The sequence below is a fragment of the Labeo rohita genome, chromosome 17 (genome assembly GCF_022985175.1).
Source record: "Labeo rohita strain BAU-BD-2019 chromosome 17, IGBB_LRoh.1.0, whole genome shotgun sequence".
NCBI lineage: Eukaryota > Metazoa > Chordata > Actinopteri > Cypriniformes > Cyprinidae > Labeo > Labeo rohita.
In genome coordinates this window covers 21,387,898-21,414,988 of record NC_066885.1, presented here as the reverse complement: position 1 = coordinate 21,414,988, position 27,091 = coordinate 21,387,898, and the positions used below count along the sequence as shown (strand labels likewise).

The 27,091-nt window shown below is 34.4% G+C and overlaps 2 protein-coding genes across 3 annotated transcripts; both read right to left on the bottom strand.

The window, feature by feature from the left end:
• Positions 1–1,626: 1,626 nt before the first annotated feature.
• gcfc2 (GC-rich sequence DNA-binding factor 2) lies at positions 1,627–10,591 on the bottom strand. Of its 2 annotated transcripts, none has more exons than XM_051133752.1 (18): positions 10,260–10,591; positions 10,086–10,187; positions 9,841–9,978; positions 8,193–8,423; positions 7,874–7,971; positions 7,639–7,772; positions 6,963–7,146; positions 6,752–6,875; positions 6,537–6,597; positions 6,252–6,331; positions 5,521–5,720; positions 5,234–5,375; positions 4,854–4,975; positions 4,702–4,778; positions 4,490–4,556; positions 2,196–2,342; positions 1,970–2,109; positions 1,627–1,827 (listed from the first exon to the last, which is right to left on the bottom strand). In XM_051133752.1, the coding sequence occupies exons 1-18, from the start codon at positions 10,534–10,536 to the stop codon at positions 1,719–1,721; spliced, it is 2,433 nt and encodes an 810-aa protein (XP_050989709.1). In that variant the 5' UTR covers positions 10,537–10,591; the 3' UTR covers positions 1,627–1,718. The 2 variants fall into 2 exon arrangements, with proteins under 2 accessions (XP_050989709.1, XP_050989710.1); XM_051133753.1 differs by having other exon boundaries at positions 7,639–7,742.
• A 1,164-nt stretch (positions 10,592–11,755) lies between these two features.
• Positions 11,756–24,322, bottom strand: ywhaqb (tyrosine 3-monooxygenase/tryptophan 5-monooxygenase activation protein, theta polypeptide b). Its single transcript, XM_051133763.1, has 6 exons — positions 24,166–24,322; positions 22,533–22,924; positions 16,621–16,744; positions 15,178–15,341; positions 14,991–15,086; positions 11,756–13,150 (listed from the first exon to the last, which is right to left on the bottom strand). Exons 2-6 carry the CDS (start codon positions 22,824–22,826, stop codon positions 13,091–13,093), a joined length of 738 nt encoding a protein of 245 aa, XP_050989720.1. The 5' UTR covers positions 22,827–22,924; positions 24,166–24,322; the 3' UTR covers positions 11,756–13,090.
• Between the last annotated feature and the right edge of the window lie 2,769 nt (positions 24,323–27,091).

The following is a 27,091-nucleotide window of genomic DNA, read 5'->3' as shown; positions in this document are numbered from 1 at the left end:
ACTATATGTCGATGCGCTAACCACGATGCTATTGCCGCCGTCGTGAAAAATATATATTAAAAAATAATTTGTTTTTGTTAGATTTTTCTTCTGTAATATGTCCACTTAAATTTTGACAAGTGTCCTACATCAGAAATTGCCCCCACATTTGCAGCAGAAAGACCGTGTTGGGCATGCAGATATGTTGACCAAGAAATAAGGGGACAATGTGAGAGAGAAAGAAAACCAAAAATTAAAACTGAAGGCAATATATCCCTTCAAACCTGCTATAGACTTCAACCCCATCACATCTTGTAACATAAAAAAAATATAGGGAAAACAATTAAGAATTAAAAACCATTTTTTGGTGATTACTATCTGACATGTTAAGGACTAAAACAATAACACTATGGTTTTAGTTAAACTTCTAAATTAAAAATATTTTTTATAAAAAATAAAGAGACCATAGACACAAAGTTTGTGTAGTTTTAGCTTCAGTCCCGTAAAAAAAATATGGTAAATGTTACATTTGTTATTAAATTGTTGTCAGGGACATGAGCAGTAGGTTGACATTTGTTTTATAACAAGTTCTGTATAAATTTCTTTTTTTAAACCAATTCCATTTTGTCCATTACGGATTGACAAAAATAGTGTCTAGTAAAAGGATGTTAATGCTTGAGGTGGCAAAATTTGATTGTGCAATCTGACATGTGCATAATTGTGTGGGGTATTTAGAAAATGAATCGTATGTAGTTGAAAAATAAAATGTTGCCGAATCCCAGGAATGACCCTTATAGAAGACTGTTCAGAGTTCTGTGTCAGATGCTGAGGATCCTATTGCCACACATAAACATGATTCAAGGAGCCACTATGTTCTTATCATTTGAATGTCTGGTTGGGTTGGTTTGATGGAAAGGCATCCTGGATATGCGAGTTGTCTCTGAGGATCTATTCAATAAAATGCCATTGTTTGGTTTAGCGGTAATGATGTCATCCTCATAAACCGAAACATGCACCGGAGGAAAACAAGCCACAACTAAACAATAAACCTATTTATTGAGTCTCTACTGAGAAATAAAAACACCCATAAAATATAACCAGGCTTGTATATTTCCCTGGATGCAAAATGGTTGCCCTGTGCAAATCTCATTGCTTCAATGCAAAAGTGTTGTTATCTGGTTGCTTACGTGTTTTGAGTGTTTTTTAGCATGCTATGTATTAAAAACAGTACAATTATTGTAACAAGAAGTTTGCAAGTAGAGAAACATCATGGCTGGATAGCTTCTCAGTTTCAAACATCTGCAAGAGTATTTTCTTGGAAGGTTGAGTTGCCTCACAACAGGAATTCAGAAAAAATTCTAAATCATGGAAGCTAAATCAGCCGTTCATGGTGACTCTGAATGGTATGGCTTGGACTAAGCCAGTAATATTTGATCCAAGACAAGAATTATTCCAAGTCTGGGAAACGGCTCTTTTGGGATATATGTTCCAGAGACACCAGACTGTAATATATGTGGCATGCATAAACAGGTAGAATGAGAACCATATATAATTTCATAAAAATAACTGTGGAATAGTAAAATATTTCATTTTCCTGACAGGAATAAATGACAGTTCTGAGGAAAATGAAAACCATGTGGACCAAAATAAAACATTTTATTCACTGTACATACATATATCAAAGTGACTCTGCACCTTAAAAACATACAAAACATGCAGCCGGGATTAGATGGCTGCTACTAGAGAGCTTTTAACAGATCCTCACAATGATATTTTTCTGTTATAGTCCTAATACTGTCATGTGCCTTTATGTTCTTCAGGACAAACAGCACATCAGTTAAAACTGCCCTGGAAAATTAAAAAAAATAATAAAAAAACATTAGAACTATTATACAAAATAAACAATTTCTTCATTATTTAATAACATAAATATTGTGAAATGTCTGTTGTGTAATTATACATTAGTCTGAGGTTCACTGTTGTGCATTACCGAGTGCAACTGGAGTCCTTGTTGCCCTCAAATAAGGCATGAGCGATCTGAACAAGGTGTTTGCTGAAGTTCTGCAGCTGAGGTAGTGACGATCCAGCGTTGACATCAATAAACCATGATTTTGGAAAACAATCTGCAATCTTTTCAGAAGGATAAAAGTTAGTTATATAATGAACTACCTTAGCAGTAACCAATGAGATTAGATTGACATTATAAGCACAGGTACCTTTTTGCATTTCAGGATGCTGTGTTTCGGATCAGATTCGTTAAGAACAGTGATCATCAAGTAACGGCCAAGGAGTTTCTCCAAAATGAGCTCTTTAAGAATATGTTCAGAAATCAATCCATCCCATAATGCCATGTTACCAAGCAACTGAAAGACAAAGATTTCATGTAACGATCAGCGTTCGAACATATCAAGAAAGATTTTACCTTAAACACTAGTTTGATTTCTCATTAACATGTTAATGTATATTACTTGCAAAACGTTTTGAGATCAGTACAATTTTTCAATAAAATGTTTTTGAATGAACTATACTCACCAAGGCTGCATTAATTTGATCAAAAATACAGTACAAACAGCAATATTGTGAAATAATAAATAATAAATAAATATATAATTTAAAATAACTTCTATTTTAATCTATTTTAAAATGTAATTTATTCCTGTGATGGAAAAGCTGAATTTTTAGCACTATTACTCCAGTCTACAGTGTCACACGATCCTTTAGAAATCATTCTAATATGCTGATTTGGCACTCAAGAAACATTTCTTATTTCAGTGTTGAAAACAGTTTTCTGCTTAATATTTTTGTGAAAAGCATGCTACATGCTACAATTTTTTTAGGAATCTTTGATGAATAAAGAGTTAAAAAGAACAGCACCTATTTAAAGGATTTGTTCATTTCCAGAACAAAAATTTCCTGATAATTTACTCACCCCCATGTCATCCAAAATGATAATTAGCAAATTTACATGCACATCAGTAACCTGACAACCCAAGAAAGCAAGAAATCAGGTTATTTCCATTTAGTGACATTAAAATATAATCATTTGCGTATCTGACTCAAAGTATTCCATATTTTTGTCAATTGTGATGTTAAAGCTTGCAACATGTCAGCACGAAACTTACAGCTCATATTATCCTCTCATACAGTTATAAATGCAGCATTTTGACTGAAACACTTCCGCTGCAGGAGATGAGAACAAATTTTTTGAGTCATGAAAGAGTCAGTTTTTGTAATGCATTTCATTCTTTCTTTGCTGCAAAATGTTTGCTCTGTCTAGACGTGTTTAAATCTGCACTAACAATGCGTCCCTGTCATGTATCATATGTGCGGGGTAAAAGGCAAAAAAAACAAAAAACAAAAAAAAACTACCTGTGTCGCCCGGTTTATGCTTCCGCCATTTGTGACCTTACTCCGATAAAAGAAAACGGGTTACCGCGGTTGTGGCTAGAGGGGATACAGCTCAGACCAGAAACTAACAATTAAATGAATTGTTCTACCTATTAGATTGTGTTTTATTAAGATCTACACCTACCCCAACCCTACACTTAGCCCTTACTATAATACAAAGACAGTATTATTGTCTTTCTTTCTTTAGTCGAACCAAAATAAGGTTTTTGGGGAAAATGTCCAGGATTTTTCTCCATATAGTGGACTTCAATGGGAACCGACAAGGTTGAAGGTCCAATTTGCAGTTTCAATGCAGCTTCTAAGCATTCTACACAATCCCAGCTGAGGAATAAGACTTATCTAGTGAAACGATCTGTAATTTTCTTTAAAAAAAATAAATAAATAAAATAAAAATTACATCTCTGCGATTATGTAATCACGTTGGAAAGGACACACGCGGTTAGTTCAGTTTACTCCAGTTGAAAAACGTAAGGTAGGGTGAAAAAAAACACTATTCATTGTTTTACCTTTTTTTTTGTTTGACTTTCTTTGCAAGTTCGCTTTGTAAACACTGGGTTGGAACTTCTGCCTACATCACGCGTAACCTTTCCACTGTGATTACGTAAAGTTGTGGACGCAGAGCTGAAAGATGAGCATTTGTGGTTGAAAAATATATAAAAAAAATGTATTTGTTAGAAAATGACAGATCATTTCACTAGATAAGACCCTTATTCCTCAGCTGGGATCGTGTAGAGCCCTTCGAAGCTGTACTGAAACTGCAATTTGGACCTTCAACCTGTTGATCCCCACTGAAGTCCACTATATGGAGAAAAATCCTGGGATGTTTTCTTCAAAAACCATTTCTTTTCGACTAAAGAAAGACAGACATCTTGGATGACATGGGGGTGAACAAATTATCAGGAAATTTTTTATTCTGGAAATGAACTAATCTTTTAATATTCTGTAACATTATAAATATCTTTACTGTCACTTTTGATGAATTTAATGTACCTTTGCTGAATTAAAGTACTAACTTGTATTAAAAATGTACTGACCCCAAAATGTTGAAATGTGTAAGGAAACAGCTAATAGTCAGAACATGACCAGAAGTGAAATGTCAAACCTTCACTGCTGACCAAAACTGTTTGTTCTGAAACTGGAACTGTGAGGACTGCTTATCCTCTAAAAACCTTAGCAAAAAGGACAATGTCTTGATTAACTCAATACAACAACTTGACAATCACACACAAACATCTGAATGCAATAATTACCCAGCAATTAGCTTTTGAAATGTTTAGCTAAATATTAAAAACACCACATTGAAATAAAACTTACTTTTTTGGGTACAATGGGACAAAGACATCATTGTCTACTGCACTCCTTAACCTCTGAATAACTGCTTCTACAAAGGCCTGCAGGATGAATTCACAAGCTGATTATACTTACTGATATAACATCTGGTGTTTTAATACGTTATAAGACAATACCTTGACAGGTTTGCTTTGTTCACCATCAAATACAGAGTAATCATCCTGTATTCTCTTGCACAGTGTCGTGAGGGTTTGAGACTGCTGCGCGGACAGAGGGTCCCACACGAGCTCCACGAAACCTGCCCAAAACAACCTACGTTTTTAATAAGGTACTTAGTTCTGGATTTCATTCTGCACTTCTAAACAAATGCTGCACTGACAGCAATCAGAGAACCAGAACAAGACATTCTGATATGCTTAATGTTAAATTAAAATCCAAAGCGTGATATTAAATTACTCTCTGAAACATTCTGTTCCTCTACTCAAACTCTAAAATGCAGTAGGATGGTGGGTGTTATAAAGCTGTTAATGTAATTATGTGCAAATGGCATAGTCACCTTGAACTTTAGAGAGGATTGTCTTCTCAATTATGGTAGGCAGCGTCGTCTTATCCATGTTCTCCGATTCCTCATAACCCTGCCCGTGACAGAACCTCTCGACAGCAGAATACCACGGCAATGCCTCAAAGTCTTCACCTGCCTACAGGAAAAAACACGGTGAAATGCCTGGGTATACATATTGAAGTACAAAATGATCTGATAGAGCAGCAAAATTGTTATAAATCTTCTTAGAATTCCTTGCAATGAATTCTGATATAATATATTGTAGACAAGCCATATATCACCTGAAGAGGATTCCAGCCAATGAGCTGGTGTCGGATCAGGGGTGCCAGAAGTTTTGGGATGCACAGGCCAATGTAGGCATTACTATAAGAGTCCTGAAAGGAGACACGCCACTCATCAAATCTGGAGAGGATTTTTTTCACATCCCAGAAGTCTGTTTGAACATCTGCAAACACTTCCTGTGCCTTTTTCAGTAGATCATCTGAAATTGAATCAAAGTTATAGATGCACTTATGGCCCTGAACCACAAAACCAGTCATAAGTAGCACAGGTATATTTGTAGCAATAGCCAACAATACTGTATGGGTCAAAATGATCGATTGTTCTTTTATGCCAAAAATCATTAGGATATTAAGTAAAGATCATGTTCCGTAAAGACATTTTGTAAATTTCGTACTGTAAATATCTCAAAACTTAATTTTTGATTAATAATATGCAATGCTAAGAACTACATTTGGACAACTATAAAGGCGATTTTCTCAATATTTTTTATTTTTTTCAGATACTTGTATCTCAGCCAAATATTGTCCTATTCTATCCTGTCCTATCAATTAAAAGCTTATTTATTTAGCTTTCAGATGATGTATAAATCTTACATTTAAAAAAAATTGACCCTTATGACTGGTTTTGTGGTCCAGGGTCACATATGGATTCTAAACACAACCGTTACGCAGTTTTGTATTCTCATGACACTGTTTAAAAATAATTTCTGATTCCGTGAAACTTCTCACACCTTTTTTACTTTGTAGCTCTGCCTGCTGTTCAGCCGTTGGTTCCAAGTCACACGGTACACACACAATGTCTTCAGACAAGCTAGGACATGAAAAAGCATAGGGAATTGAATAACTGATGATAAATGACTTTGACAGCTGTAATTTACAGATTATAAGCATCTCAGAAAGCCTCCAAAAGCTGCAATCTATAGAGTTTCATAATGTCAGGCTTAGTGTTTCTAGGATTCACAGCAATAACAGTCAGTAATGGTGAAAGTGCAAACATAATAATCCATAATAATCACCTCTGCCAAGTTAGGTTAGAGCCTCCGGTTGTGTCACCATTACTGTGTGAATCTGTGTTATCTATAAGACAGCCATAAACACAATATTATATGAATGAATGTGCATTCAGTCCTTTGATAGATGGAAGTTATGATCATTATAATCATATGAGAGGGCATAATATGTGAAGCAGTCCTTTACAAAATTCTACATACTAAAAGGCAGTACATCTTACAGGTTAACTTCTGAATCCGTGTGGACTCCTCCTGTAGTGCTTCTCTTCTCTGACTCACCAGCGCCTCTGCCTGGTCAATATAGAGACTGTGCATGTCCAGCTCAACAGAGTTTATTAAAGCCATCTGAAAAATAAAGCATACCACCAATACTTTATGAACTGAATACAGGTATACTAAATTATGTACATGGTTAATTTAGCAAAAATGAACCTTCTCAGACAGGCATTCCAGTAGGTTCCGTGAGAATATATTCATGGTACGGTAGAACCGGAGCTGCTCATCTGCAGCATGGTTTTCAAGGCTCTCCAGTGAGCTTTTAGCCATTTCCATATCCAGTTGCATCCTCCTTAGCTCTGCCTCCCGTGCTCTGTGCACCTCCCTCAGTGAATCTAATCTGGAGCAAAACATTTTTTATTTGTTAATATATATATATATATAATATAATACAATATAACAATAATTATTTTTTTTTATATTTTTAGGGCTGTCAAACGATTAATCGCATACAAAAATAAAAGTTTGAGTTTGCCTAATATATGTGTGTACACTGTAATTATAATGTATATATAATATATATAATATTTTGCTGCTTAAAATATAAATATTTTTTGTGTTAATCCTTTTTTTTTAGGATTTTTTGATCAACTGAAAGTTCAAAAGAACAGCATTTTTTAATATAATTATTTTGTAACATTGTAAATGTATTTATTGTCACTTTTGATCAGTTGAATGCATCCTTGTTGTGTACATGTAATTTCTTAAAATAATTTTTTAATAATAAATAATATGTAAAATTAGAATTATATGATCAAGGTAAAACCACTAATCTTTTGAACAGTTATTTAATTACAAAAAAGTATAAAACAAATGCATTTCTGCAGCTTACTTTGAAATGATTCTCTTCTTAATGACATCAATACTGACTGGTGGAAGTGTTTCAGGGATGCCCATTTTCTTCTGTCGGGCTGGTCTAGGAGCCTGATATTCCTTCTGAGAATACAAGGAAAGGTCCTTGAAACACTATGGAAGCAGTGTGTAATAGAAACCAAGTTAAAGATATTATATACAATCCAGAATGGCTCAGGAAGATTAACTGAGCCTTCATGTCACAGTGGACTCACTTGGTGTCTTTTGACTCCTTTTCCAATCTGCTGCTCCTCCCACATCTGCTGGTCTTCCTCCTCCTGGCTATCAGAAAAGCTCTCATCACTATCACTCCCTACAAAAAACAAACACAGAACATACAGTCATCTTTCTATCAACTACTGTCTATGCAGGGTCAGAAAGCTCTCGGATTTCTTAAAAAATAATTTGTATTCTGAAGATGAACGAAGGTCTAACTGTTTTGGAATGACATGAGGGTGAGTAATTAATGACAGATTTAACATTTTTGGGTGAACTATCCCTTTCATATACACAAGGAGCATCACAGATTCTCACCCATCTTCTCAGCCATTCGCTCTCTTAGAGTCTTGGGTTTGGGTGCAAACTCGATTCTGCGCTCATGATCGTCCAGCTCATTGTCACTGTTTTGTTCTCCATTGCTCAGATCTTCTTCCTGTAGGCTTCCAGGAGTGCGAGGTGAATCCAGCGAGATGTAATCTTGCTGGGCTCTGGCTTGTCTCCTTTTCTCTTTGGCAGCACGAATCTTTCTAGCATCAGGAATGACGACTGCAGCATTGGACACAAAAAATGACGTTAACAACCAGACTTGAGTGTTAGTGAGGAAATAATGACAATTTCCATACTTAGGTGAACTACTGCTTTAACACTCAGGTGGTCTTCACTAATTTTTATGAAAGCCCTTTTCTGCTACTGAATAAAAAAATTAAAAAAAAGGTAATTGCGATTTTTGTTTATCTCACAATTCAGATTTTTCTTTTTTTTTTTTTAAATCACGCAATTCTGAGAAAAAAAAAAAAAAAAAAAAAAGAATTGTGAGTTTGTCATGCAATTCTGACTTTATAACTCGCAATTGTGAGTTTACATCTCGTAAATTCTGACTTTTTTTCTCAGAATTGCGAGATATAAACTTGCAATTCTGAGAAATTAAGTGCATGATATAAACTTGCAATTGCAAGTTATAAATTCAGAATTGCATGACAAACTCACAATTCACAATTTTTTTTTTCCCCACAGAATATATAAACTCACATTTGTGAGTTATAAACTCAAAATTGCAAGACATAAGCTTGCAGTTCTGAGAAATAAATTCAAAATTTTGGGAACTAAAGTCAATTGTGAGATATCAATAATAATTCTGACTTTTTTTTCTGAGAATTTTGAGTTTATATTGCTCAAATGTGTCTTTTTTTCTCTCAGAATTATAAGTTGTAATTCTGAAAACATCAGTCTTTTTTCCCCTCAGAATTGGACTTTATAACTGGCAATTCTGAGAAAAACAGTCAGAATTGTGAGCGTTTATTATGCAATAGTAAGAAATTTCAGAATTGCGAGTTTGTATCTTGCAATTCTGACTTTATTTCTCAGAATTGCACATTTATATCTCAGAATTCTAAGAAAAAAAAAAATCAGAATTTTAAGTTTTGTATCATGCAATTCTGAGGGGAAAAAAAGTCATAATTGTGAGATAAAAATTGCAATAACATTTTTTTATTCAGTGGTGGAAACGGGCTTCCACACATTGTAGAAAAATCTAACGTTATGAAATTTATACATCAGAAAAACAGAAAAGTTGGTGACTTTTGTGATTCTTGCTATTTGAACATGGAAAATTCAGTAGAAAAGGCTACATAAAAATGATTAGCACAGGAGAAAAATGGGAAATATGAAAATACAGAGCAATTTTGGGGGTACACAGCCTCATGGATATAAACCATATGTATATAATTAACTGAAAATAATAGGAATGTTCTAATATTTGCATTATTTTTCAAAGAAACAAATGGTGCATAATTATTAGAGGTGAATATGCTCTAATAGCATGAAGTCCCCTCAAAATACAACATATTAAAGAATATTATTGAAACAAATATTAAATATTGAAACTTAATATTACAAGTGTGACCCCTAAGTGACGAACTCCAGAGGGTTATTGGTTGCTGAAAGGCAAATGATGTAGTCACACCTCTTTGTGGTTTTGAAGAACCAGATGAACTTGACATGGTAGAAGAGCTTCCATCATCGCTGTCAGGAGGAATGTCTTCAACCGAGGCATCAGAATCACTGTCAGACTGCACACTGACATCCCTATTACTCTTCTTAACTGAAAACAAATTCAGTGTTATTGATCATAACGGTAAATGACAGAGGAAAAGCTTGAATCTATAGACCTATACAGTTATTCCAGTTAGTGTAAAACAAGAGGCACACCTTGAAAGCTTGGTAACGGTGCAGGAGAACCTTCTTTTTTCCGCGCTTGGAACACAACTTCTCTGTTGACTGAACGTTTCACTGTAAAACTTTCCTCGGTAGCTATAAGAAGCAAGTTCCTTCGTTAAAACCACTCTATTTAGTCCTTACGAGAGGTTATAATTAAATACTCACCGTCTTTTTCATCAACAAAGCTGAGTGTATTGCTCTTTGACTGCTGTTTTGAGTCTTTGGACTGGAGTGAAGTGATTGAGGGCTCCTCAGCATCACTGGAGTCAGACTCACGAGTCTTTGAACTGACGTTAACGTTACTTGAATTCCCTTTTCGCGGCAAATCTGCTTTTGAATCTGCTTTCTCGGTTTCCTTTCCGCCGAGCTTTTCGTTCTCATCTTCATCACTGGATTCGTTTTTTCTCTGCCTGAAATTTCTGCGTGGCTTTTTATTAAACATTTTAAATTCAAACCAGTGTGAACATGAAATCGACGACTCGCAGTGACGTATTTTGTACTTCCTGGTCGTCGTTCGAAAGCATTTCATAATAAAAGTCCTGCACCTGAATAACGAAATCAAGTGTATATAATTTATTGCGAGATGTAGTTGTGGCAGAATCTTCAAATGAACATGTTAAATGTATCCAAACTGAATTTTATCGGCTTTATTGGCTTTAAGTAAATGCAGTTCTTTTTTATTTTACATTATATTGTTTAATATAAGCTTCTGTACAATCTTAGTGTTTGCTTTACTTTTTATTCCAAGTAAATAAATGACGTAAATTACTATCACAACCACCTGAGGGTGCAATCCACCTTTCTCTTCCTGTAAGAGCAAGCGTGGCCATTTGTACATTTTATGGGTGTGACTTCCGGTCTTATCCAAGTCCAGCTATTTTTAGCTGTTTAAAAATGCTTGTTTTGCTGTTTGATGTTGCAAATTGTTGTCTTACCATATCATTTTAATTTATGTTCTTAATTATAAACACAATGGTTTGTAGTGCAAACAGTTTTAACATTTACTGCACATTATTTTTCTCATTATTTTCCTATACTTACTGACATGTTGAAGAAAAAGGTGGATAGCATGTTTGAAAATTACTACGTGAGATATAATGTCTTCATACTAACAATTCTGTAGTCATTTCTAGTGTAATATTTGGGTAAAAGTTAGGAGTAAATAAACTGGGAATTACCATTTCCAAGCTTATTTATTTTTAGTAAAAATTAAAATAATAATAGGGTTGTCACGTTATATGGGGTGCTGTTAGGCATTTATTAAAAAAAAATATTAAAAAACTTAAAATGTGAAAAGTAAAATTTAAGATAGGGTGACCAGTTCAAATTCAAGACCGCCCATTTGGGCGGGAATCCGTCCAATCTGGCAACACTGTGTCATGGTGTTGAGTATTTCACATAAATACAGTCGGTTATGGCTTAAGTGAAAACCAGATATGTGTTAGTATATTAAATCCAAGCATTCGGTCTCTCATTAATGTTAATCAAACAATAAACACACATTTATAACTAATTTAATTATTCTCAAATATGCTTGACAAGTTCCAAGAACACAGATGAGTTCAAATCTTCCTGCCTTTTGCGAGAGACCCAAGCCTGGTTCTTCTGTACAACTTTCCAAAGTTATTTCCATCATTAAAATAAAAACACAAGACAGCAAATTGGTTTATAAAATGTAATTAAGCATGTTACATAACATACATAGGGCATAAAACATTTTCACAAGGCTTTTGTGAGACTAAAATTCATGGGAAATTAAAAAAGAGAGAAAAATAAAATCAAAAATCACATACACAATAGAATAAAAGACAAAAAAGAAACAAAACATGTAATAGTGGTCCAATCTATAATGACACTCTCTGGACAACCACACACCTGTGCACAACGCAATGAAAAGTACTGAACAGAACTTTAATATTGGCAACATGGCAATTGATTTCCATTCCAGTGTTCTGGACATAAACAGGCAATGCTATTTGCCAACAACACAAATTCACCACTAGCGGTCAGAATCAAGATGCTCGTTCCTGTTTCTATCGTTCGTAACATGCGTTATGTGAAACAAATTTCTAGAGTGGGTTGTTTATACGTGACCACCAAAACCATATTACCAAAGTGTGCCACAGATTGTGTCAGAATTGGTTTGCATGCTAGTGGGGTACTGCTAACCGAACAGTTTCACTTTTAACATAGCATTACTAAACAAATCAAATCAAATCTGCCCTAAGTCATCTTACAAATGGTTTGAATTTCTATGGATGATTTGGATTTCTGTAAAATCAAAGCAAAGGGATCACTAAACAGGCCAAAATCAAGTGAAAAACAGTAAATATATTAATCAACCGTTTAGAAACTGAGGAGAGTCGGATACTACATACCACTGCAGATGCTAATATTTCCGAGTAAAATCTGAAACGCAGTTTGAAATGTACGCCATTTTAACAAGTCTTTTTTATTTTTTATTTCCATATTGAACTATCTAAAGCGTGACTGGCCACTGGTTTCAGTGGAAGTGCACAACCCGTGGTAGTGCTGAGGTGAAACAGGTAAGAGTGTTAAAGTACAAGATACAGTAGGTGTATACGGTTATCTAAATGCTTTTAATATCCCTGCAATTACTTTTTAGTCTCAGACTTACCTGTGATGAAATGCATGTCCTTATTTTTAATTTATTCATTAATTTATTTTCCATTAACTATTACTTTAAGATTATGTTTGTATAAAATGACACTAGTCATAACTTTTCTACAGCAGAAACTGCACATAATGGAAGGCCAAGACAAACAAACTAAGGAACAGGGTTTCTCCCCAAATATCGTTCTTTTCTTGTCCAAAAGCTGCACTGTGAAAAGACTAAATGATTTTTCGTTTTCTTTTTTCATAAACAGCTCTTCATTAATCATGGGTTTGATCTTTACTGGAGGAATTCTGACATGGAGTGATAAGGAATGGAGATGTGTAAAAAGGTCATTTTCTTTGTTGAAGGAGCGCGTGGTCTAGTTCTCTCCTCCCTCGCCTCCTTCTCCCTCGTCTGGTGCGTTGTCGGATGTCCATAACTGATGGAAGAGGAAAATATGACATGGTCAGAATACATTCTGTATTATTTTAAATTAGTTATAAACATTTATAATTTTAATAATTTTTTTTAGCCTTTATTTTTATATTTTCAGGATTTTTTTTAATGTCTAAATGTCCATTTTCTTCTTGATCAGGGTTCGTACACATACTGTAAATGAAATTCCAGGACTTTTAAGGACTACTTTTTTGATTTTCAGAGACTTCAATCAGAGATCTCACTTATCAAACAATGTCTTCTAAAAAAAGATAAATAGATAAATAAAAATATGCTAATAAAATGTCACGCAAAGTACATCTAAATTAAATGATTCACGAAACTGTTCCAAAATTCCGATCTAAATCAAATGATTCGCAATCCATGCTCCGAAATTCCGATCTGAAGCTAAATATTTACAAACCTGCTCCAAAACCTCAGTCTAAAACAATTGATTCGCGATCCACACTCCGAAGTACCCAACCTCAAACAAAAGATTTACAAACCCACTCCGAAGTTTCGATCTGAAGCAAAAGATTCACAAACCCACTCCGAAGTTCTGACCTAAATCAAATGACTTATGAACACGCTCCGAAAATCGCAATCTAAATCAAAAGATTCACGCTCCGACGTTCCGATCTGAAGCAAAAGATTCACGAACTCGCTAGTAAATTCCGATCTTATTCAAATTATTCGCAATTCACTCTCTGAAGTTCTGATCTGAATCAAAAGATTCAAGAATTCGCTTTGAAGTTCCAATCTAAATCAAAAGTCTCACAAATCCTGTTCTAAATCCATGCTCCAAAGTTCTGATCTGAAGCAAAAGATTCACAAACTTGCACCAAAATCCTGATCTGAATCAAATGATTCACGATCTGCGCTCCAAAGTTCCGATCTGAAGCAAAAGATTCACAAACCTTCTCCGAAGTTCCGCTCTAAATCAAATAACTCGCGAACCCGCTCCGAAATCCCGATCTAAATCAAATGATTCACGATTCGTCACCCACGCTCCGAAGGCCTAATCTAAATAAAGATTCAAACCATCATTTCAGATCAGGACTGGGAGCATGGATCACAAATCATTTATTTGTGGACTGATTTATGAACCCGCTCCGAAGTCCTGATCTGAATCAAATGATTCGCGATATGCAATCCAATTGGAACGCATTGAAACAGTGAATCATTTGGCGACGCAATGATTAAACTAATTCGGAGGTTCAAAAAGTTCTGTGCTTTTTAAAATCATTAAAAGTGATTAATTCTAAAATGAATGGCTCTTTTAATTTAATCTGGTTTTTGCTAGTGAATCGCTTTAAATGAATTATCGAATTTACAAGTTTGAATCAATCGGAGCGGTTCCAGCGTAAATAACTCATTTAATTGATTTGGTTCATCTGTTCCTCTTTTCGCATTTTCAGTCATGTTAACATGACATTGTCAGTACTACTACTGGCTTAGCTTGCTAGTTTTATGACATTAACGGAAATAAGTAGAAAAAAGTGTGATGTGTTTTGAAATTGCGTGAACTTTGCGTGAAAAGATGTGTGCTTATTGAAAAAATTAAACACTTATTTCATAGATACACTGCATTTCAATAATTCAAGCACTTTTCAAGTACCTTTTCAGGAATGTTGCTATTTTCAAGTGTTTTGCAGCCATTAAATTTCAAAAAGTCAAATTCAAGCACTTTAAGCACCTTGTACGAACCCTGTCTTGACTGATCTCTTAAATTGCATTTCTGTTTTTACGGTACATCACATCACATATCAAACCGTAACTGGTAATGTTTGCCCTCAAAAACTGAATCACTTGTGAGAAGATGAGTTTTCTCTGCCGTTACTTACTGTGAGGTTGTCTCTCAGTAGCTGCATGATAAGAGTGCTGTCTTTGTAAGACTCTTCATTCAGCGTATCAAGCTCTGCTATGGCCTCATCAAATGCCTAAATTTGTACAAAGACACATTCTTAAAAACATGAAAGTTTCTATCATAAAATGAAATATATACTGCAGGCATGGTCATTTAAAAAGTACCTGTTTAGCAAGGGCGCAGGCCTTTTCTGGAGAGTTAAGGATCTCGTAGAAAAAGACAGAAAAGTTTAGGGCCAGACCCAGACGTATGGGGTGTGTGGGCTGCATCTCTGTCTTGCTTATATCGAATGCTTTCTGATAAGCATCCTGAGAGTTGTCTATGGTTGCTGTAAAAAAAAAAACAAAAAACAAAAAAAAAAAGACTTGGTTAGGCTCACAATCATGTCAAAGAAACACTCAAAAATATTGTCAGGTCAGTGCTAAATTGACTAAATCTTACATTCATAGCTGCACATGCATTTGAATCATATTTTGCATCTTCATGAGCAAAATTTTGATTACAATGAATTTTCCCTTATAATTGCTACCTTTTATAAAATATTAAAACAATGTATTTTTAGTAAAAATAAAAATCTAGTTTACTTGTATGAAATATAAATATTTTTATGCAATTATTATACATTTTTAAAAGTATACATTTTAAAAACGTACACAAATAAAATGCCAATAATAATTAAATAAAAAAACTAAAAGAAAATTAAAAGGAAATATAAAAAAAAAAAAAAAAAAAAAAAAAAAATACTACTGCTACAAAATTGTAACTATGATGAATTTTCCTTTATAATTGCTACCTTTTATAACAAATTAAAATAATGTATTTTTAGTAAAAATAAAAAATATACATATAAATACTACTATAAATATATTTTACTTGGATGAATTATTATAAATATTCTTGTGCAATTATCATACATGAACAGTTAAAATAAATATTACATTAAAAAATAATTCTAATAAATACTTCTATTAAAATTATAAACTTTACTTGCACAAAACTGCAATTATGATGAATTTTGCTTTATAATTGCTACCTTTTATAACAAATTAAAACAATCGATTTTAGTAAAAATTAAAATATAAATAAATACTACTATAAATATGAATATTTTACTTTTAATTATTATACATTTAAAAAAAAATTAACTTACCCAAATTAATTTGCTAATAATAAGAAGATATAAAATAACTATAAATATAAAATGTAAAAAAAAAAAAAAAAGTAATACTAGAAATATTGTAAATGTTTCAAAATGTTTTTTAATTTGTTTTTATTGTGTATGTTTTTTTTTGTGGTGGGGGCAGTGAAAATGTTGGCAGCAGTAAAAAATCCTTACTGTTGAGGCTTACAAAGCTACAAAAAGAAACTACTAAAACTAGGTCATCTTAAAAATCTAAATATGAAATTGCTAATATGAGCCAAGAAGAAAGTTTATTGCTGAGAATGAGTATCTGTATTGAGCAGATAATGATCAGCCTATACTCAGACACGAGACAAACTTCCCCTTGTTTAGATGTTTCCAGTTACATCATACCCAGGAAAGTCCAGTCCTACATTTTACGGAAATATTTGTAAAACCCACAAAACCAGCAGCCAGGCATTCTTACATCTCTTATCGTCTCCTGAGGCGACTTCAGCAAGGTATCTGTAGTAGTCGCCCTTCATCTTCAGGTAGAAGACTTTGCTCTCAGGATTTGAGGAATTCTGGATTAAATATTTGTTCAGCAGCTCCTGTAAAAGAAGAATAACAGAAAGAAATTTAACGGTGGGAAAGCTTGAAATCCACATTTAGACACTTTCTACTTTCTCTGTGCCCCTATGCAAACTGCCAGGTGAATCTTAAATACAGACTAAATATCAGCTCATCCTCCTGTTAGTGCTGCTCCCATACCGACTTGAAGCAGTTTTAAAGGATTTCCCTCCTTCATTTTAGTCCAGGATTAATCTTAATCTCCGTCTCAGAGACTAGCCCCTATCTGAAGCACTTCATCTCTGCATCCGTCTAAGACTGCTTCAGCAATAATCTGTTTCAGTGAAAGCAACAGCTTTAAGGCACAGGCAAATACCAGATTAACCACAACACCAAGGATGAGACAGATTACCACAGAAAGGCCAACACAACATCATGAGGTAAAAGCCACTCCTTACCACACCATGGTAAGATCAGGTCAGAAAAAGCATTTAATATTTCTCTCCATCCTCCTACACTTCACAACATTCTGCTTTTGTGCCTCGCAAACACCGTTACAACAGAAACCATTAGGAAACACGTCAGCTCAGGTTTGCTCAAAATCTAGAATAGTCCAACATTTCATTGCTCTCTCAGTGATTAAAGGGACAGTTCACCCAAAAATAAAAACTGTCAACATTTACTCACCCTGAATGACTTACTTTATTCTGTGGAACATAATATGTGTTTGGTCTTACAATGAAAGTCAACTGAGTTTTTCAAAACAACTCCTTTGTGTTCCACAGAAGAAAATGTCATACAGGTTTCAATCGACACTAATAAACGAGTAAATGACAAAAATTCCCTTTAAGAAAGGCCTGTAAATAATGTATTTGGCTTGAGGATTATAGACTGCACCGGGAAGCTTCAATACAGACAAAACCAAAAGCGTTAGAAACGTTCTTAGGCATAAGGGCCTGTTTCTTCTTGCTCGTCTGAGTAGAAAGGCCTGCCAGAGCATTTTTTTCATTCTTCACACTTGTCAAGGATTCTCAGCACTGAGATGCCAGTCATTGATGACCAATCCAGAGAAACAAGGTCAGTGCTATTCCAGCATCCCATGTCTGACCTAAAAATGTAGAAGCTTCTGAGAAGACTAAAAGCAGACGTAAAAAAAAAAAAAAGCACACAACTGAACATCCATACCCAAAATCTCATCAACAATCTTTGTGTTAGGCCTAATTTACATGGAGGGTCATCTAAAAAAAAAAAAAAAAAAAAAAAAACACTTATTCAACAAATACTTTTAAATTTATCAAAAGTGACAGAAAAGACTTTTACACTTGTTACAAAAGATTTAATTTCAAATATTGTTCTTTTGAACTTTCTATTTAAAGAATCCTGAATTCTCAGATCCTGAGAATAAAATCTTCACGGTTTTAAAAATTTAGCAGCACAACTGTGACTTTCAATAGCTATAATAAGAAATGTTTCATCACATCAGCACATTAGAATTATTTCTGATGGATCATGTGACACAGAAGACTGGAGTAATGCCTGCTGATTCAGCTTTGCCAACAAAGGAATAAATAACATTTTAAACTAGATTTTTTATATTTTATTAACTGTATTTTGAGGCTTGCTGAACATTAAAGACTTAAAAACAACAAAAAAACAGGTCCCACTTTTTATTAGGTGGCCTTAACTACTATGTATTTACATTTGATAAAATGTGTACATACATGTTTTTTTACATTGTACTTATATTTTTAAAAACACCTGCATGTAATTACATCTGTAATTAATTTCTGTAATTACATTTATAACTGCATCCCTTAAACCTTAACCCACCATTAAACTAACCCATACCACCAAACCTGTCTCTAACCTTACCCGTATCCTACCTCAATAGCAGCAAAAGTATTTTGCAATACAATATGAACACAATAAGTACATTGATTGTACTTATGTATTTATCCAAGTACATATTAGTTAAGGCCACCTAATATAAATGGACCAAAAAAATCTTATTGACCACAAACTTTCGAAATGTAACATATACTAAGGATGGCTGACTAGTCTTCCAACAACTGACTGGGTTAAAAGTGAGGTTAACTACTGTTTAAGCTTTAATATTTTTAGGAGAGATTAACTAATTGGAATTTTCTTGAACAATTCCGATTTCATATTTTTTTTGAGTGACCTGCCAATACAGATTTTTGCCGATTCCGATATTCAAAGAACTATAATTGACAGCATATACCAATAAATAAATAAATAAATAAATAAAAATCTATCTTTTATTTTTTTTTTTTTCAATGCAAAAAAAAATATTTACACAAAAAAAATTATTAAACATTGCAATTCCCCCAATCTGGATTAAGTAACAGATATTCTCTATAAATGCATTTACACTGCAAAATTTAAAATGCATAAATAATTTATAAGATTAATGTTTTAAATATTTTTTAAACATACAAATAAGAAATGCTGGGGGGGAAATGCAATGCTATTTTTAAATATGAAACCAAACCACCAGTGGGTGGCAGAAAATGACTGTTTTAAATGAGTGAACCATTTTGTCTTTCATTCAACCAATTGGTTCAAACGGCAGAATCAAAAGACGCAACTGTCTGTCTTTATGAATGGGTTTCTGAATCACTGACTCACCTGATTCGTTCAAAAATCTGGATTCATTCAGTAACTAACACAGCTGTGTTGCTCAGACACACGCAGCAGTTCTGCTGTGGCTTTTATTGGAACTATTTCCGTCAACGAAATTGAGCAAAAACATTCAATACTGCATCTAAAATGGAAGTCAATTTTTTTTTAAAGATTTATTTTTGGCCTTTATTATGATAGGACAGTTCATAGCTTACAGGAAGCAAAGTCGGAGAGAGAGAAGAAGGGTCAGGATTGGGAAATTTCCTTGAGTCGGGATTCGAACTCGGGACACCCGTAGCGAAATGGCGCCGTATGTTAGCGCGCTGCCCACAAGGCTATCGGTGCAGACTAAGTCACTTCATTTTAACTTCCTGTTTATTGAACTACTATTGTATAAAGTCAGTGTCAGATTGCATATTCGTGTTTACATTCATGGAAACGGTCACCGGTCCAGGCCGATCAAGTGGAAAATTTTTAATAATATTTAGTGTTTAGTGGTGGTGAGGGGAGGAAATTAAATAAATCACTTCTCAGTGAGGGTTTAGTGTGCAAACAGTAACTTCTGTACATTCTAGAAGCTAAAACAGTTTCTGAGACATTCTGTTTCTAAATTCATCCCAGTTACTTTGAACGTGTTTCTTTTGTGACAAATCCGCCACATTAAACAATAAATTTCAAGATAATTACTCTCTTTTTAGTTGTTGATCACGAACCCACATAGGCGCATATCTTTATGCATTCCCCTGATGTTCAACGAATATAAATCAATGATAAATGCTGGAAAGACCTGGCGCTTGTTCAGTTGAGTTTAGTCCTCCCTACTGAGAGTATGAGAGCTGGCAGCATGTGGCAGGCTGTCTGGACAGGTGGGGGTGTGGAACAACCTTGATCCCAGAGCAGATTCAACAGTGAGATGAGTCACAGACACACCCTCAGCCATCACAGACGAGCTGGGAAATCAAGCTGGAGTTCTCGCTAAAGCCGTGCACAGAAACGGCCATGACTCACTGCACAAACACAGTTCGGCACTTACATGGGTATAGACTGGACTACAGCAAAACCACTGATAACAGCCCCAGAAGCACTTACTGGAAGTCTAAGTAGAAACTGATAAAAAAAAAAAAAATCAATAAATATATTCATGTTATAGCAGATAATTGATAAATGGCCAAAGTTGGCATTAAACAGAAATTCACCCATCTATTTTCTAACTGCTGTGAATGTTTGATCCATGTATGTTAGGATTTCTTTATTAAGATGTTGATAATTGTTAAATCACAGTTTTCTGTCACTACTTTAGTTACATCACAACTTTAATATTCTGTCTATTTTAATATTTTGTCTAAATAAATTAAAATGAAACACTAAAAGCAATTATTTTAAATGCTCCAAGTGGATATGGCAGCACATTATGTACATTAAGAAAAAATGGATATTAACTTTTTGCTAAAAAGATTTGCTAAAGATTACTTTTAAATTAGTAGTAGTTTAAAGATTAAAAACACTAACAGTGTTAGATGTGTAAAAATAGAGGAAATGTCCAAATAATATCCAATAATCAAACAATACTGATCATTTTTATCCAATATTTGATCCACTAAATGGTATTATACATGTATAAACCACCCATCAAAAAAAAAAATATATATTATATATATATTCATAAAACATGGTCTAATAGCAATGAATTACAGTCTTCTCTATGAATAGACCACAATAAGAGCTTCATGCTACCATTTCAGCTCTTTCTGTGAAAAAAATAAACCACCGCTTCCATTTTTGGAACAAACCTCCTTCAGGCAACATTAAACATTATTGCATTTATTTAAAGAAACAAAGTGTCTGAGTGCATAAGGCTAAATTATTCCACCAGTACCACAAGCTTTGAGAATGAGGAACTGCATAGCTCCCGATTACCCAGCAGGCTTTCGGAAAGCATTACTAAACCGCACCTGAATGCACCTTCACACCCACCCACTGCTGAACTTTGATCATCTCATCGCAGTCAGGGCCATGATTTGATTATATAAACAAACACTTCCTTCTGTGGGAAGTGTCTTAACAGGAAACACTTCTCTTTTTACATCACAGCAATTAGATCAAGGTAGGTTTGCTTTACAAAAAGGTATTAAATACAAACTGCACGACTTCTAATTGGACTCATGACTACATATTCGAGATATAAAAATAATGAGCCGGTGACTGTCCTTGTGCAAGACTGTGCATGCTCCCCTTAATATAGACACCCTCGTCTCCAGCGAGAGCCAAAACTGGGCTGCTGTTCCATCAGAAAAGAGGACATATTCTCTACCATGTTATGTGTAATGAAAACATGTGGTGAACAAATACTCATTTGATACGTGGTCAAATCATAGCTGTGCTTATATTCAAAACTACACTCCTGTTTGTGATTAAATCAGCAAAGACCACTCAGATGTAGACATTTAAAATTGTACATATTTAAAAAAAAATAAACAAACTAAAAATGTGCATACCTCAGCAATGAGATTCTTGTAGTATTTTCAGAATGATTTGGATTCATCTTTATTACTAACTAGGGTTGCACTATTTGGGGGAAATATTTAATTGTGATTTTTCAAATGAAATTTGTCATTGTGTTTAAAAAAAAAAAAAAATCTCATTTTACAGTTTAGTGTGGCACAATATAACAAAAAAAATGTGGTTACATATGCATATAAAATAATGAAAATTATTATAAAATAAATATATTTAAAAAATAAATAATTGTATATTTTTAAAAAAATTTAAACCATCAAGCCGTTATTTTGGCAAAACACTACAAGAAGCCCTTGAAGCCTCTCTTTTGTTGTACAAGCACTTGCCAAACATGATTTGAGAAGATGGCACACTGCGTTCCCAAATGCACAAAATAAAGTGATCTAAACACAGATGATTTTGTAGCTGAAAACACCAGCTCATGAGCTGCTTGTGTGTAAATGAACACAGTGCTACGCTTCACTCTAAAACATGCAAAGCATGCATTTAATTAATTAACTGATAAGTCGAACTAAACCATATCACAGTTTTGGTTTTGTTTCAATTACCTGCGTTGTTCTGTTATTAATTAACGGTGTTTTCTTTCTTCCTGTTCATCCATTGCAATTACAAATTATCAGATCTAAAAATACATCTCTATTCTTTTACATTGCGTATGTGTATACTCACCAACACATCATTGCAGATATCCCGCAGTTCAGACTCCACTTTCTGCCGGTATTCCTTCACCATCTGCAGTTTCTTGTCGTTTCCTTCAGTCTTCTGCTCGATGCTGGAGATGACCCTCCAGGCAGACCTCCGGGCGCCTACCACATTCTTATAGGCGACAGACAGCAGGTTTCTCTCCTCGTTAGACAGCTCGGACCCGGCTTCGGTCACCGACTTCATACAGCATGCCATATCATCATAGCGCTCGGCCTGCTCGGCCAGCTTCGCCTTCTGGATGAGCTCTGTTCTGTCCATCCTGCTGCTTTTCTTTAAGTCTGTGAGTGTTTCTAGCTCTGTGGGACACTCAACCGATCAATGGAGGGGAATGAACCGCTGCTTAATCCCTAGAGAGGCTGAGGTGGAAAGATAATGACAGTCAGACTCCATATATTGATTAGAAAATAGCAGTCACGAGTCATTTATGTGAATGAATCATTCTGCTCACTACCATACATTGACGACTCTCCCCTTTGAAGTGTGTGAAACAAAAAGCATTTGAATACAAGTTAAGGAGCACTCAAAAAAACACAATTTACAAGTCAATGTTTTGAATCTAAACTAGAGGATCTCTAACGGTGAACTAAGATCTCACTCTTAAATGAACAGAACCGGTTAACAGAATGATTCAATGAATCGTTCACATCAAAAGACAAATTTGTCGCCACCTACTGGCGTAACGATTCGACAGCGAATCAGTGAACAAATCTTTTTGGTGAACGATTCGAACGATTCGATTCACTGAAATGACTCCAAATCCCCACCGCCGTTAAATAAGCCCTTCCGTGTCAATCTTACACTTTCATTCTCTACACACGGACTTAAATTCGTCTTAAAAAGTAAGTAGCCTACAAAACCAACAATTTGTGGCGCGTTCTGACAGATGTTGTCTAGGTAGGTAACGATAAGTCACTAGGTTTGAAGACACGGACAAGGGTGTGTGCAGCTTAACACATCTGTGTCAGTGTGATCCGTACAGCCCTGCCCTGTTCTCAGAAATGTGCATATCTTTCAAGTAGACCCATTGTTTAACATCGTCTTCAAAACAGAAAATAGGACATTCCAGTTCAATACACCGATCACAATCACAATATGAATCAATGAACTCCAGCCTGTTTTCCGTAGCACGTTATACAAAGCGTTAATTTGACAATCTCTGAAGCCAGATATGATTACTAGTTTATATCACGAATAGCTCTACTTAGTCAAATCATAGCTAAATAACTCTTTAAAACGCATTTTAAAAAGCAATTGTAACGTTAGCGATCTGACGACCCGCCTTTAACAGCGATGGCTCTCGTCTTGTTCAATACATGTTGTTATTTTAGACAACAGCTATATAACAAACGCGCAGTCGGAGAAAAGTGTCCCAAATAAAAGGTAAATACATGTTTACTACATTGCAATAAGCAAACAACCCTTTTTTCCTGATCGATATGGACGCAGTTTGGCAGCCCCTCCTGCCTTTCAACCGAGCAGCGCGGTTACACCGATTACGCCGTCCATTGAAACAGTATAAACTGTATATAACAATATAAGCTTGTATAATAAATAACCATAAAACTTCAAAGCTAAAATATATTAGATTGCATCTCACCTCTCGATCAATGGTTGACTCCACCGGATTGATAGCCTTTGAGCTTGGATGGTTAGGAAAAAAACGTAGTAGGGAAAGACAATCGAAAGTGTTACCGTAGGACGTCGCTAATCCCGCCTGTCAGCCAATCAGACGCCGCGCTTCCCTCCTGTCACTCGTCATACTTCAAACGATCATCCAATCGCTGATAAGCGCGGGGAATGGAGGCGGGCCGAAACGAATGCGTTCGGTTGCCCCGTAGCCTCTGACTTGTAGCCACGGGGTTTCCTCCAATTAGAGCAAGGGGGATGACGTCACTATTGCTATGGTGATCCCCCCTCCTCCTACTCATCCCCAGCATCACCATCAGCATCATGATTGGGAACTGGATGCAGCAACAGCAGATCTAGCCTACCTACTGAGACCCAAATACCATCTCTCTAATTAATCAGATTTCAGAGATAATTGCTTTGGTACTTTTAAGGGCTTGTTGAGCCTATAGGAGATGTGTTTGGGGGGTTTGCAAAAATGTACAGTGTTCAGATCTTAAATAAGAAAAGGTGATAAGTAAACATTTCTGAATATAACAATAATACGTAAACAATAAAGTAGGAGTGGCCGTTCCACTAATATAGCCATGCCTAAAGGACATCTTTATTTATTAAACTGTGACTTATTCACAATGCATCAAGTGCATTTTTGCCATTATAAATAATTTACTTCATATTTAAATAAGATTTACATAACATCTGAGGTCAGTAAGATTTTTTTCTTATTCTCACTTGATTAAAATACAGTAAGAAGAGTACAACTGTGAAATATTATTGCAATATGATACATATTTTAATATGTAATTAATTGATTTCTGTGATAGCAAAGGTGAATTTTCAGTGCATTACCCCAAACTTTTGATTAACAATGTATAATACTTTTAAAATTTGTAGAAACAAAGACATATTCATATTTAAAATAAAGCAAAAAGAAAATTATTAGCCTGACCATCCCTTGAGCCTAAAACCCAGAGAGTTCTCATTAGACAATAGACATTTTTAACTTTGTTGAAGCATGTTTTACTCTCCACAGTTTCTAACTTCCTATGAAGTAACTACATCAGACTGAGTAACTGGGTGGGGCTGGATGTATGACAAATTTTGACGTCCTAGCTTTGTCTGAACTAGTTAAAGTCATCCGTTTAAACACACTATAACTCACATAAGTGATTGTAGTTAGTAAGGCATAATATTGGTATAATTTTTTGCTGAAATGATTAAAGACTTCAGACAATCAAGGAGTAAAAGATATGGGTGATTTATCAGATATTTTGAAAAATGGGAATTTTAGCTGTACTTTAGACAACTCACACCCTACTTGGGTTTAAACCAGAAGCTCATCTATTTTGAAAGAAGCGGGATTTCAGCCTCTCACACATAGCCTGCATGGGCAAAGACCAGGCTCAGCGCATAGAGGAGAAGGCATGTTTAATCCCCTTTGAAAGTTGAGGTGCTAAACTCTAGCAGGTCATGTCATGCCCTACAGCCTTACACACACAGGTACGTCACATGAAAGTATAGTTTATTGTTATTATATTAGCCGATAGTCGCTGTGAGGATAAGTGGAAGGAAAGAATCCATGACGTGTTCCCATCCATTTACATTCTTTGTGCATTACGACGTAACTAATAAATGCTTATACGTTTCAGGACATGAACGTATATAAACTGAATCACATATGAATTACATACAAACATATATATTTTACAATTTAAAATAAATGCTTTCTATGTAAATATATTTTAAAATGTAATTTATTCCTGTGATGACAAAGCTAAATTTTCAGCAGTCATTACTCCAGTCACAAGATCTTTCAGAAATCATTCTAATATTCTAGTAATTGATGTTCAGTTATTAATAATAGTTCTTATTATTATCAATGTTGAAAACAGTTTAAAACTAACTAACATTCTGTCATCATTAACTCAGCCCCGTGTTGTTCAAAACCTGTATGAATTCGTTTTGTTGATATATAATTTGAAGAATGCTTGTAGTCGTTCACTTTCATAGTATTTTTAGTTTTCCATAGCAAATGTTTAGTTACCAACATTCTTCAAAATATCTTCTTATGTGTTTAATGGAAGTATGAGACTCATACAGGTTTTAGAACAAATTGAGGTTGCGTAAATGATAATAGAATTTTCTTTTTAGGTGAATTATCCCTTTAATATTTTTTGTAAAAAGTGTATTTTTTCTTTAGACTATAAGATATAAATAACTTTATTGTCAATTTTGAATAATTTAATGCATTAATAAACTAATAATTTCTTAATTTAAATTATATTTTGAAATATATTCAGCTAAAAAAAAGTCTTGAATAAATAAATGCAGCCTTGGTGAGCATAAGAGATTTCTTTTAAAAACATTTTTAAAAAATGTTAATTATTCCAAAAATATATATATATATATATATATATATATATACATACAATTGTGGTCAAAGATTTACAGTACATACACCTTGCAGAATCTGCAAAATGTTAATTATTTTACCAAAATAAGAGGGATCATACAAAATGCATGTTATTTTTTATTTAGTACTGACCTGAATAAGATATTTCACATAAAAGACGATTACATATAGTACACAAGAGAAATAGTTGAATTTAAAAAAAATGTACCCATTCAAAAGTTTACATACGCTTGATTCGTAATATTGTGTTGTTACCTGGATGATCCACAGCTGTATTTTTATTTTTATTTTTATTTTTTTTTAATTTGTGATAGTTGTTTATGAGTCCCTTGTTTGTCCTGAACAGTTAAACTGCCTGGAGTTCTTCAGAAAAATCTTTCAGGACTCACAAATTCTTTGGTTTTCAGCATTTTTGTTTATTTGAACCCTTTTAACTGTATGATTTTGAGATCCAACTTTTCATACTGAGGACAACTGAGGGACC

What these genes read in the sequence shown, in the direction of transcription:
- ywhaqb (XM_051133763.1), bottom strand. Translation starts at nt 22,826, where the DNA reads ATGGACAGAACAGAGCTCATCCAGAAGGCGAAGCTGGCCGAGCAGGCC. An exon ending in CTCAGGAGACGATAAGAGAT is followed by an intron (nt 15,342 to 16,620) that starts GTAAGAATGCCT and finishes TTTTTTTTACAG; the next exon opens with CAACCATAGACAACTCTCAG. An exon ending in CCTGCGCCCTTGCTAAACAG is followed by an intron (nt 15,087 to 15,177) that starts GTACTTTTTAAA and finishes GTACAAATTTAG; the next exon opens with GCATTTGATGAGGCCATAGC.
- gcfc2 (XM_051133752.1), bottom strand. Translation starts at nt 10,536, where the DNA reads ATGTTTAATAAAAAGCCACGCAGAAATTTCAGGCAGAGAAAAAACGAA. An exon ending in ACGGATTCAGAAGTTAACCT is followed by an intron (nt 6,598 to 6,751) that starts GTAAGATGTACT and finishes GCTGTCTTATAG; the next exon opens with ATAACACAGATTCACACAGT. An exon ending in AGAGCTACAAAGTAAAAAAG is followed by an intron (nt 5,721 to 6,251) that starts GTGTGAGAAGTT and finishes ATTCAATTTCAG; the next exon opens with ATGATCTACTGAAAAAGGCA.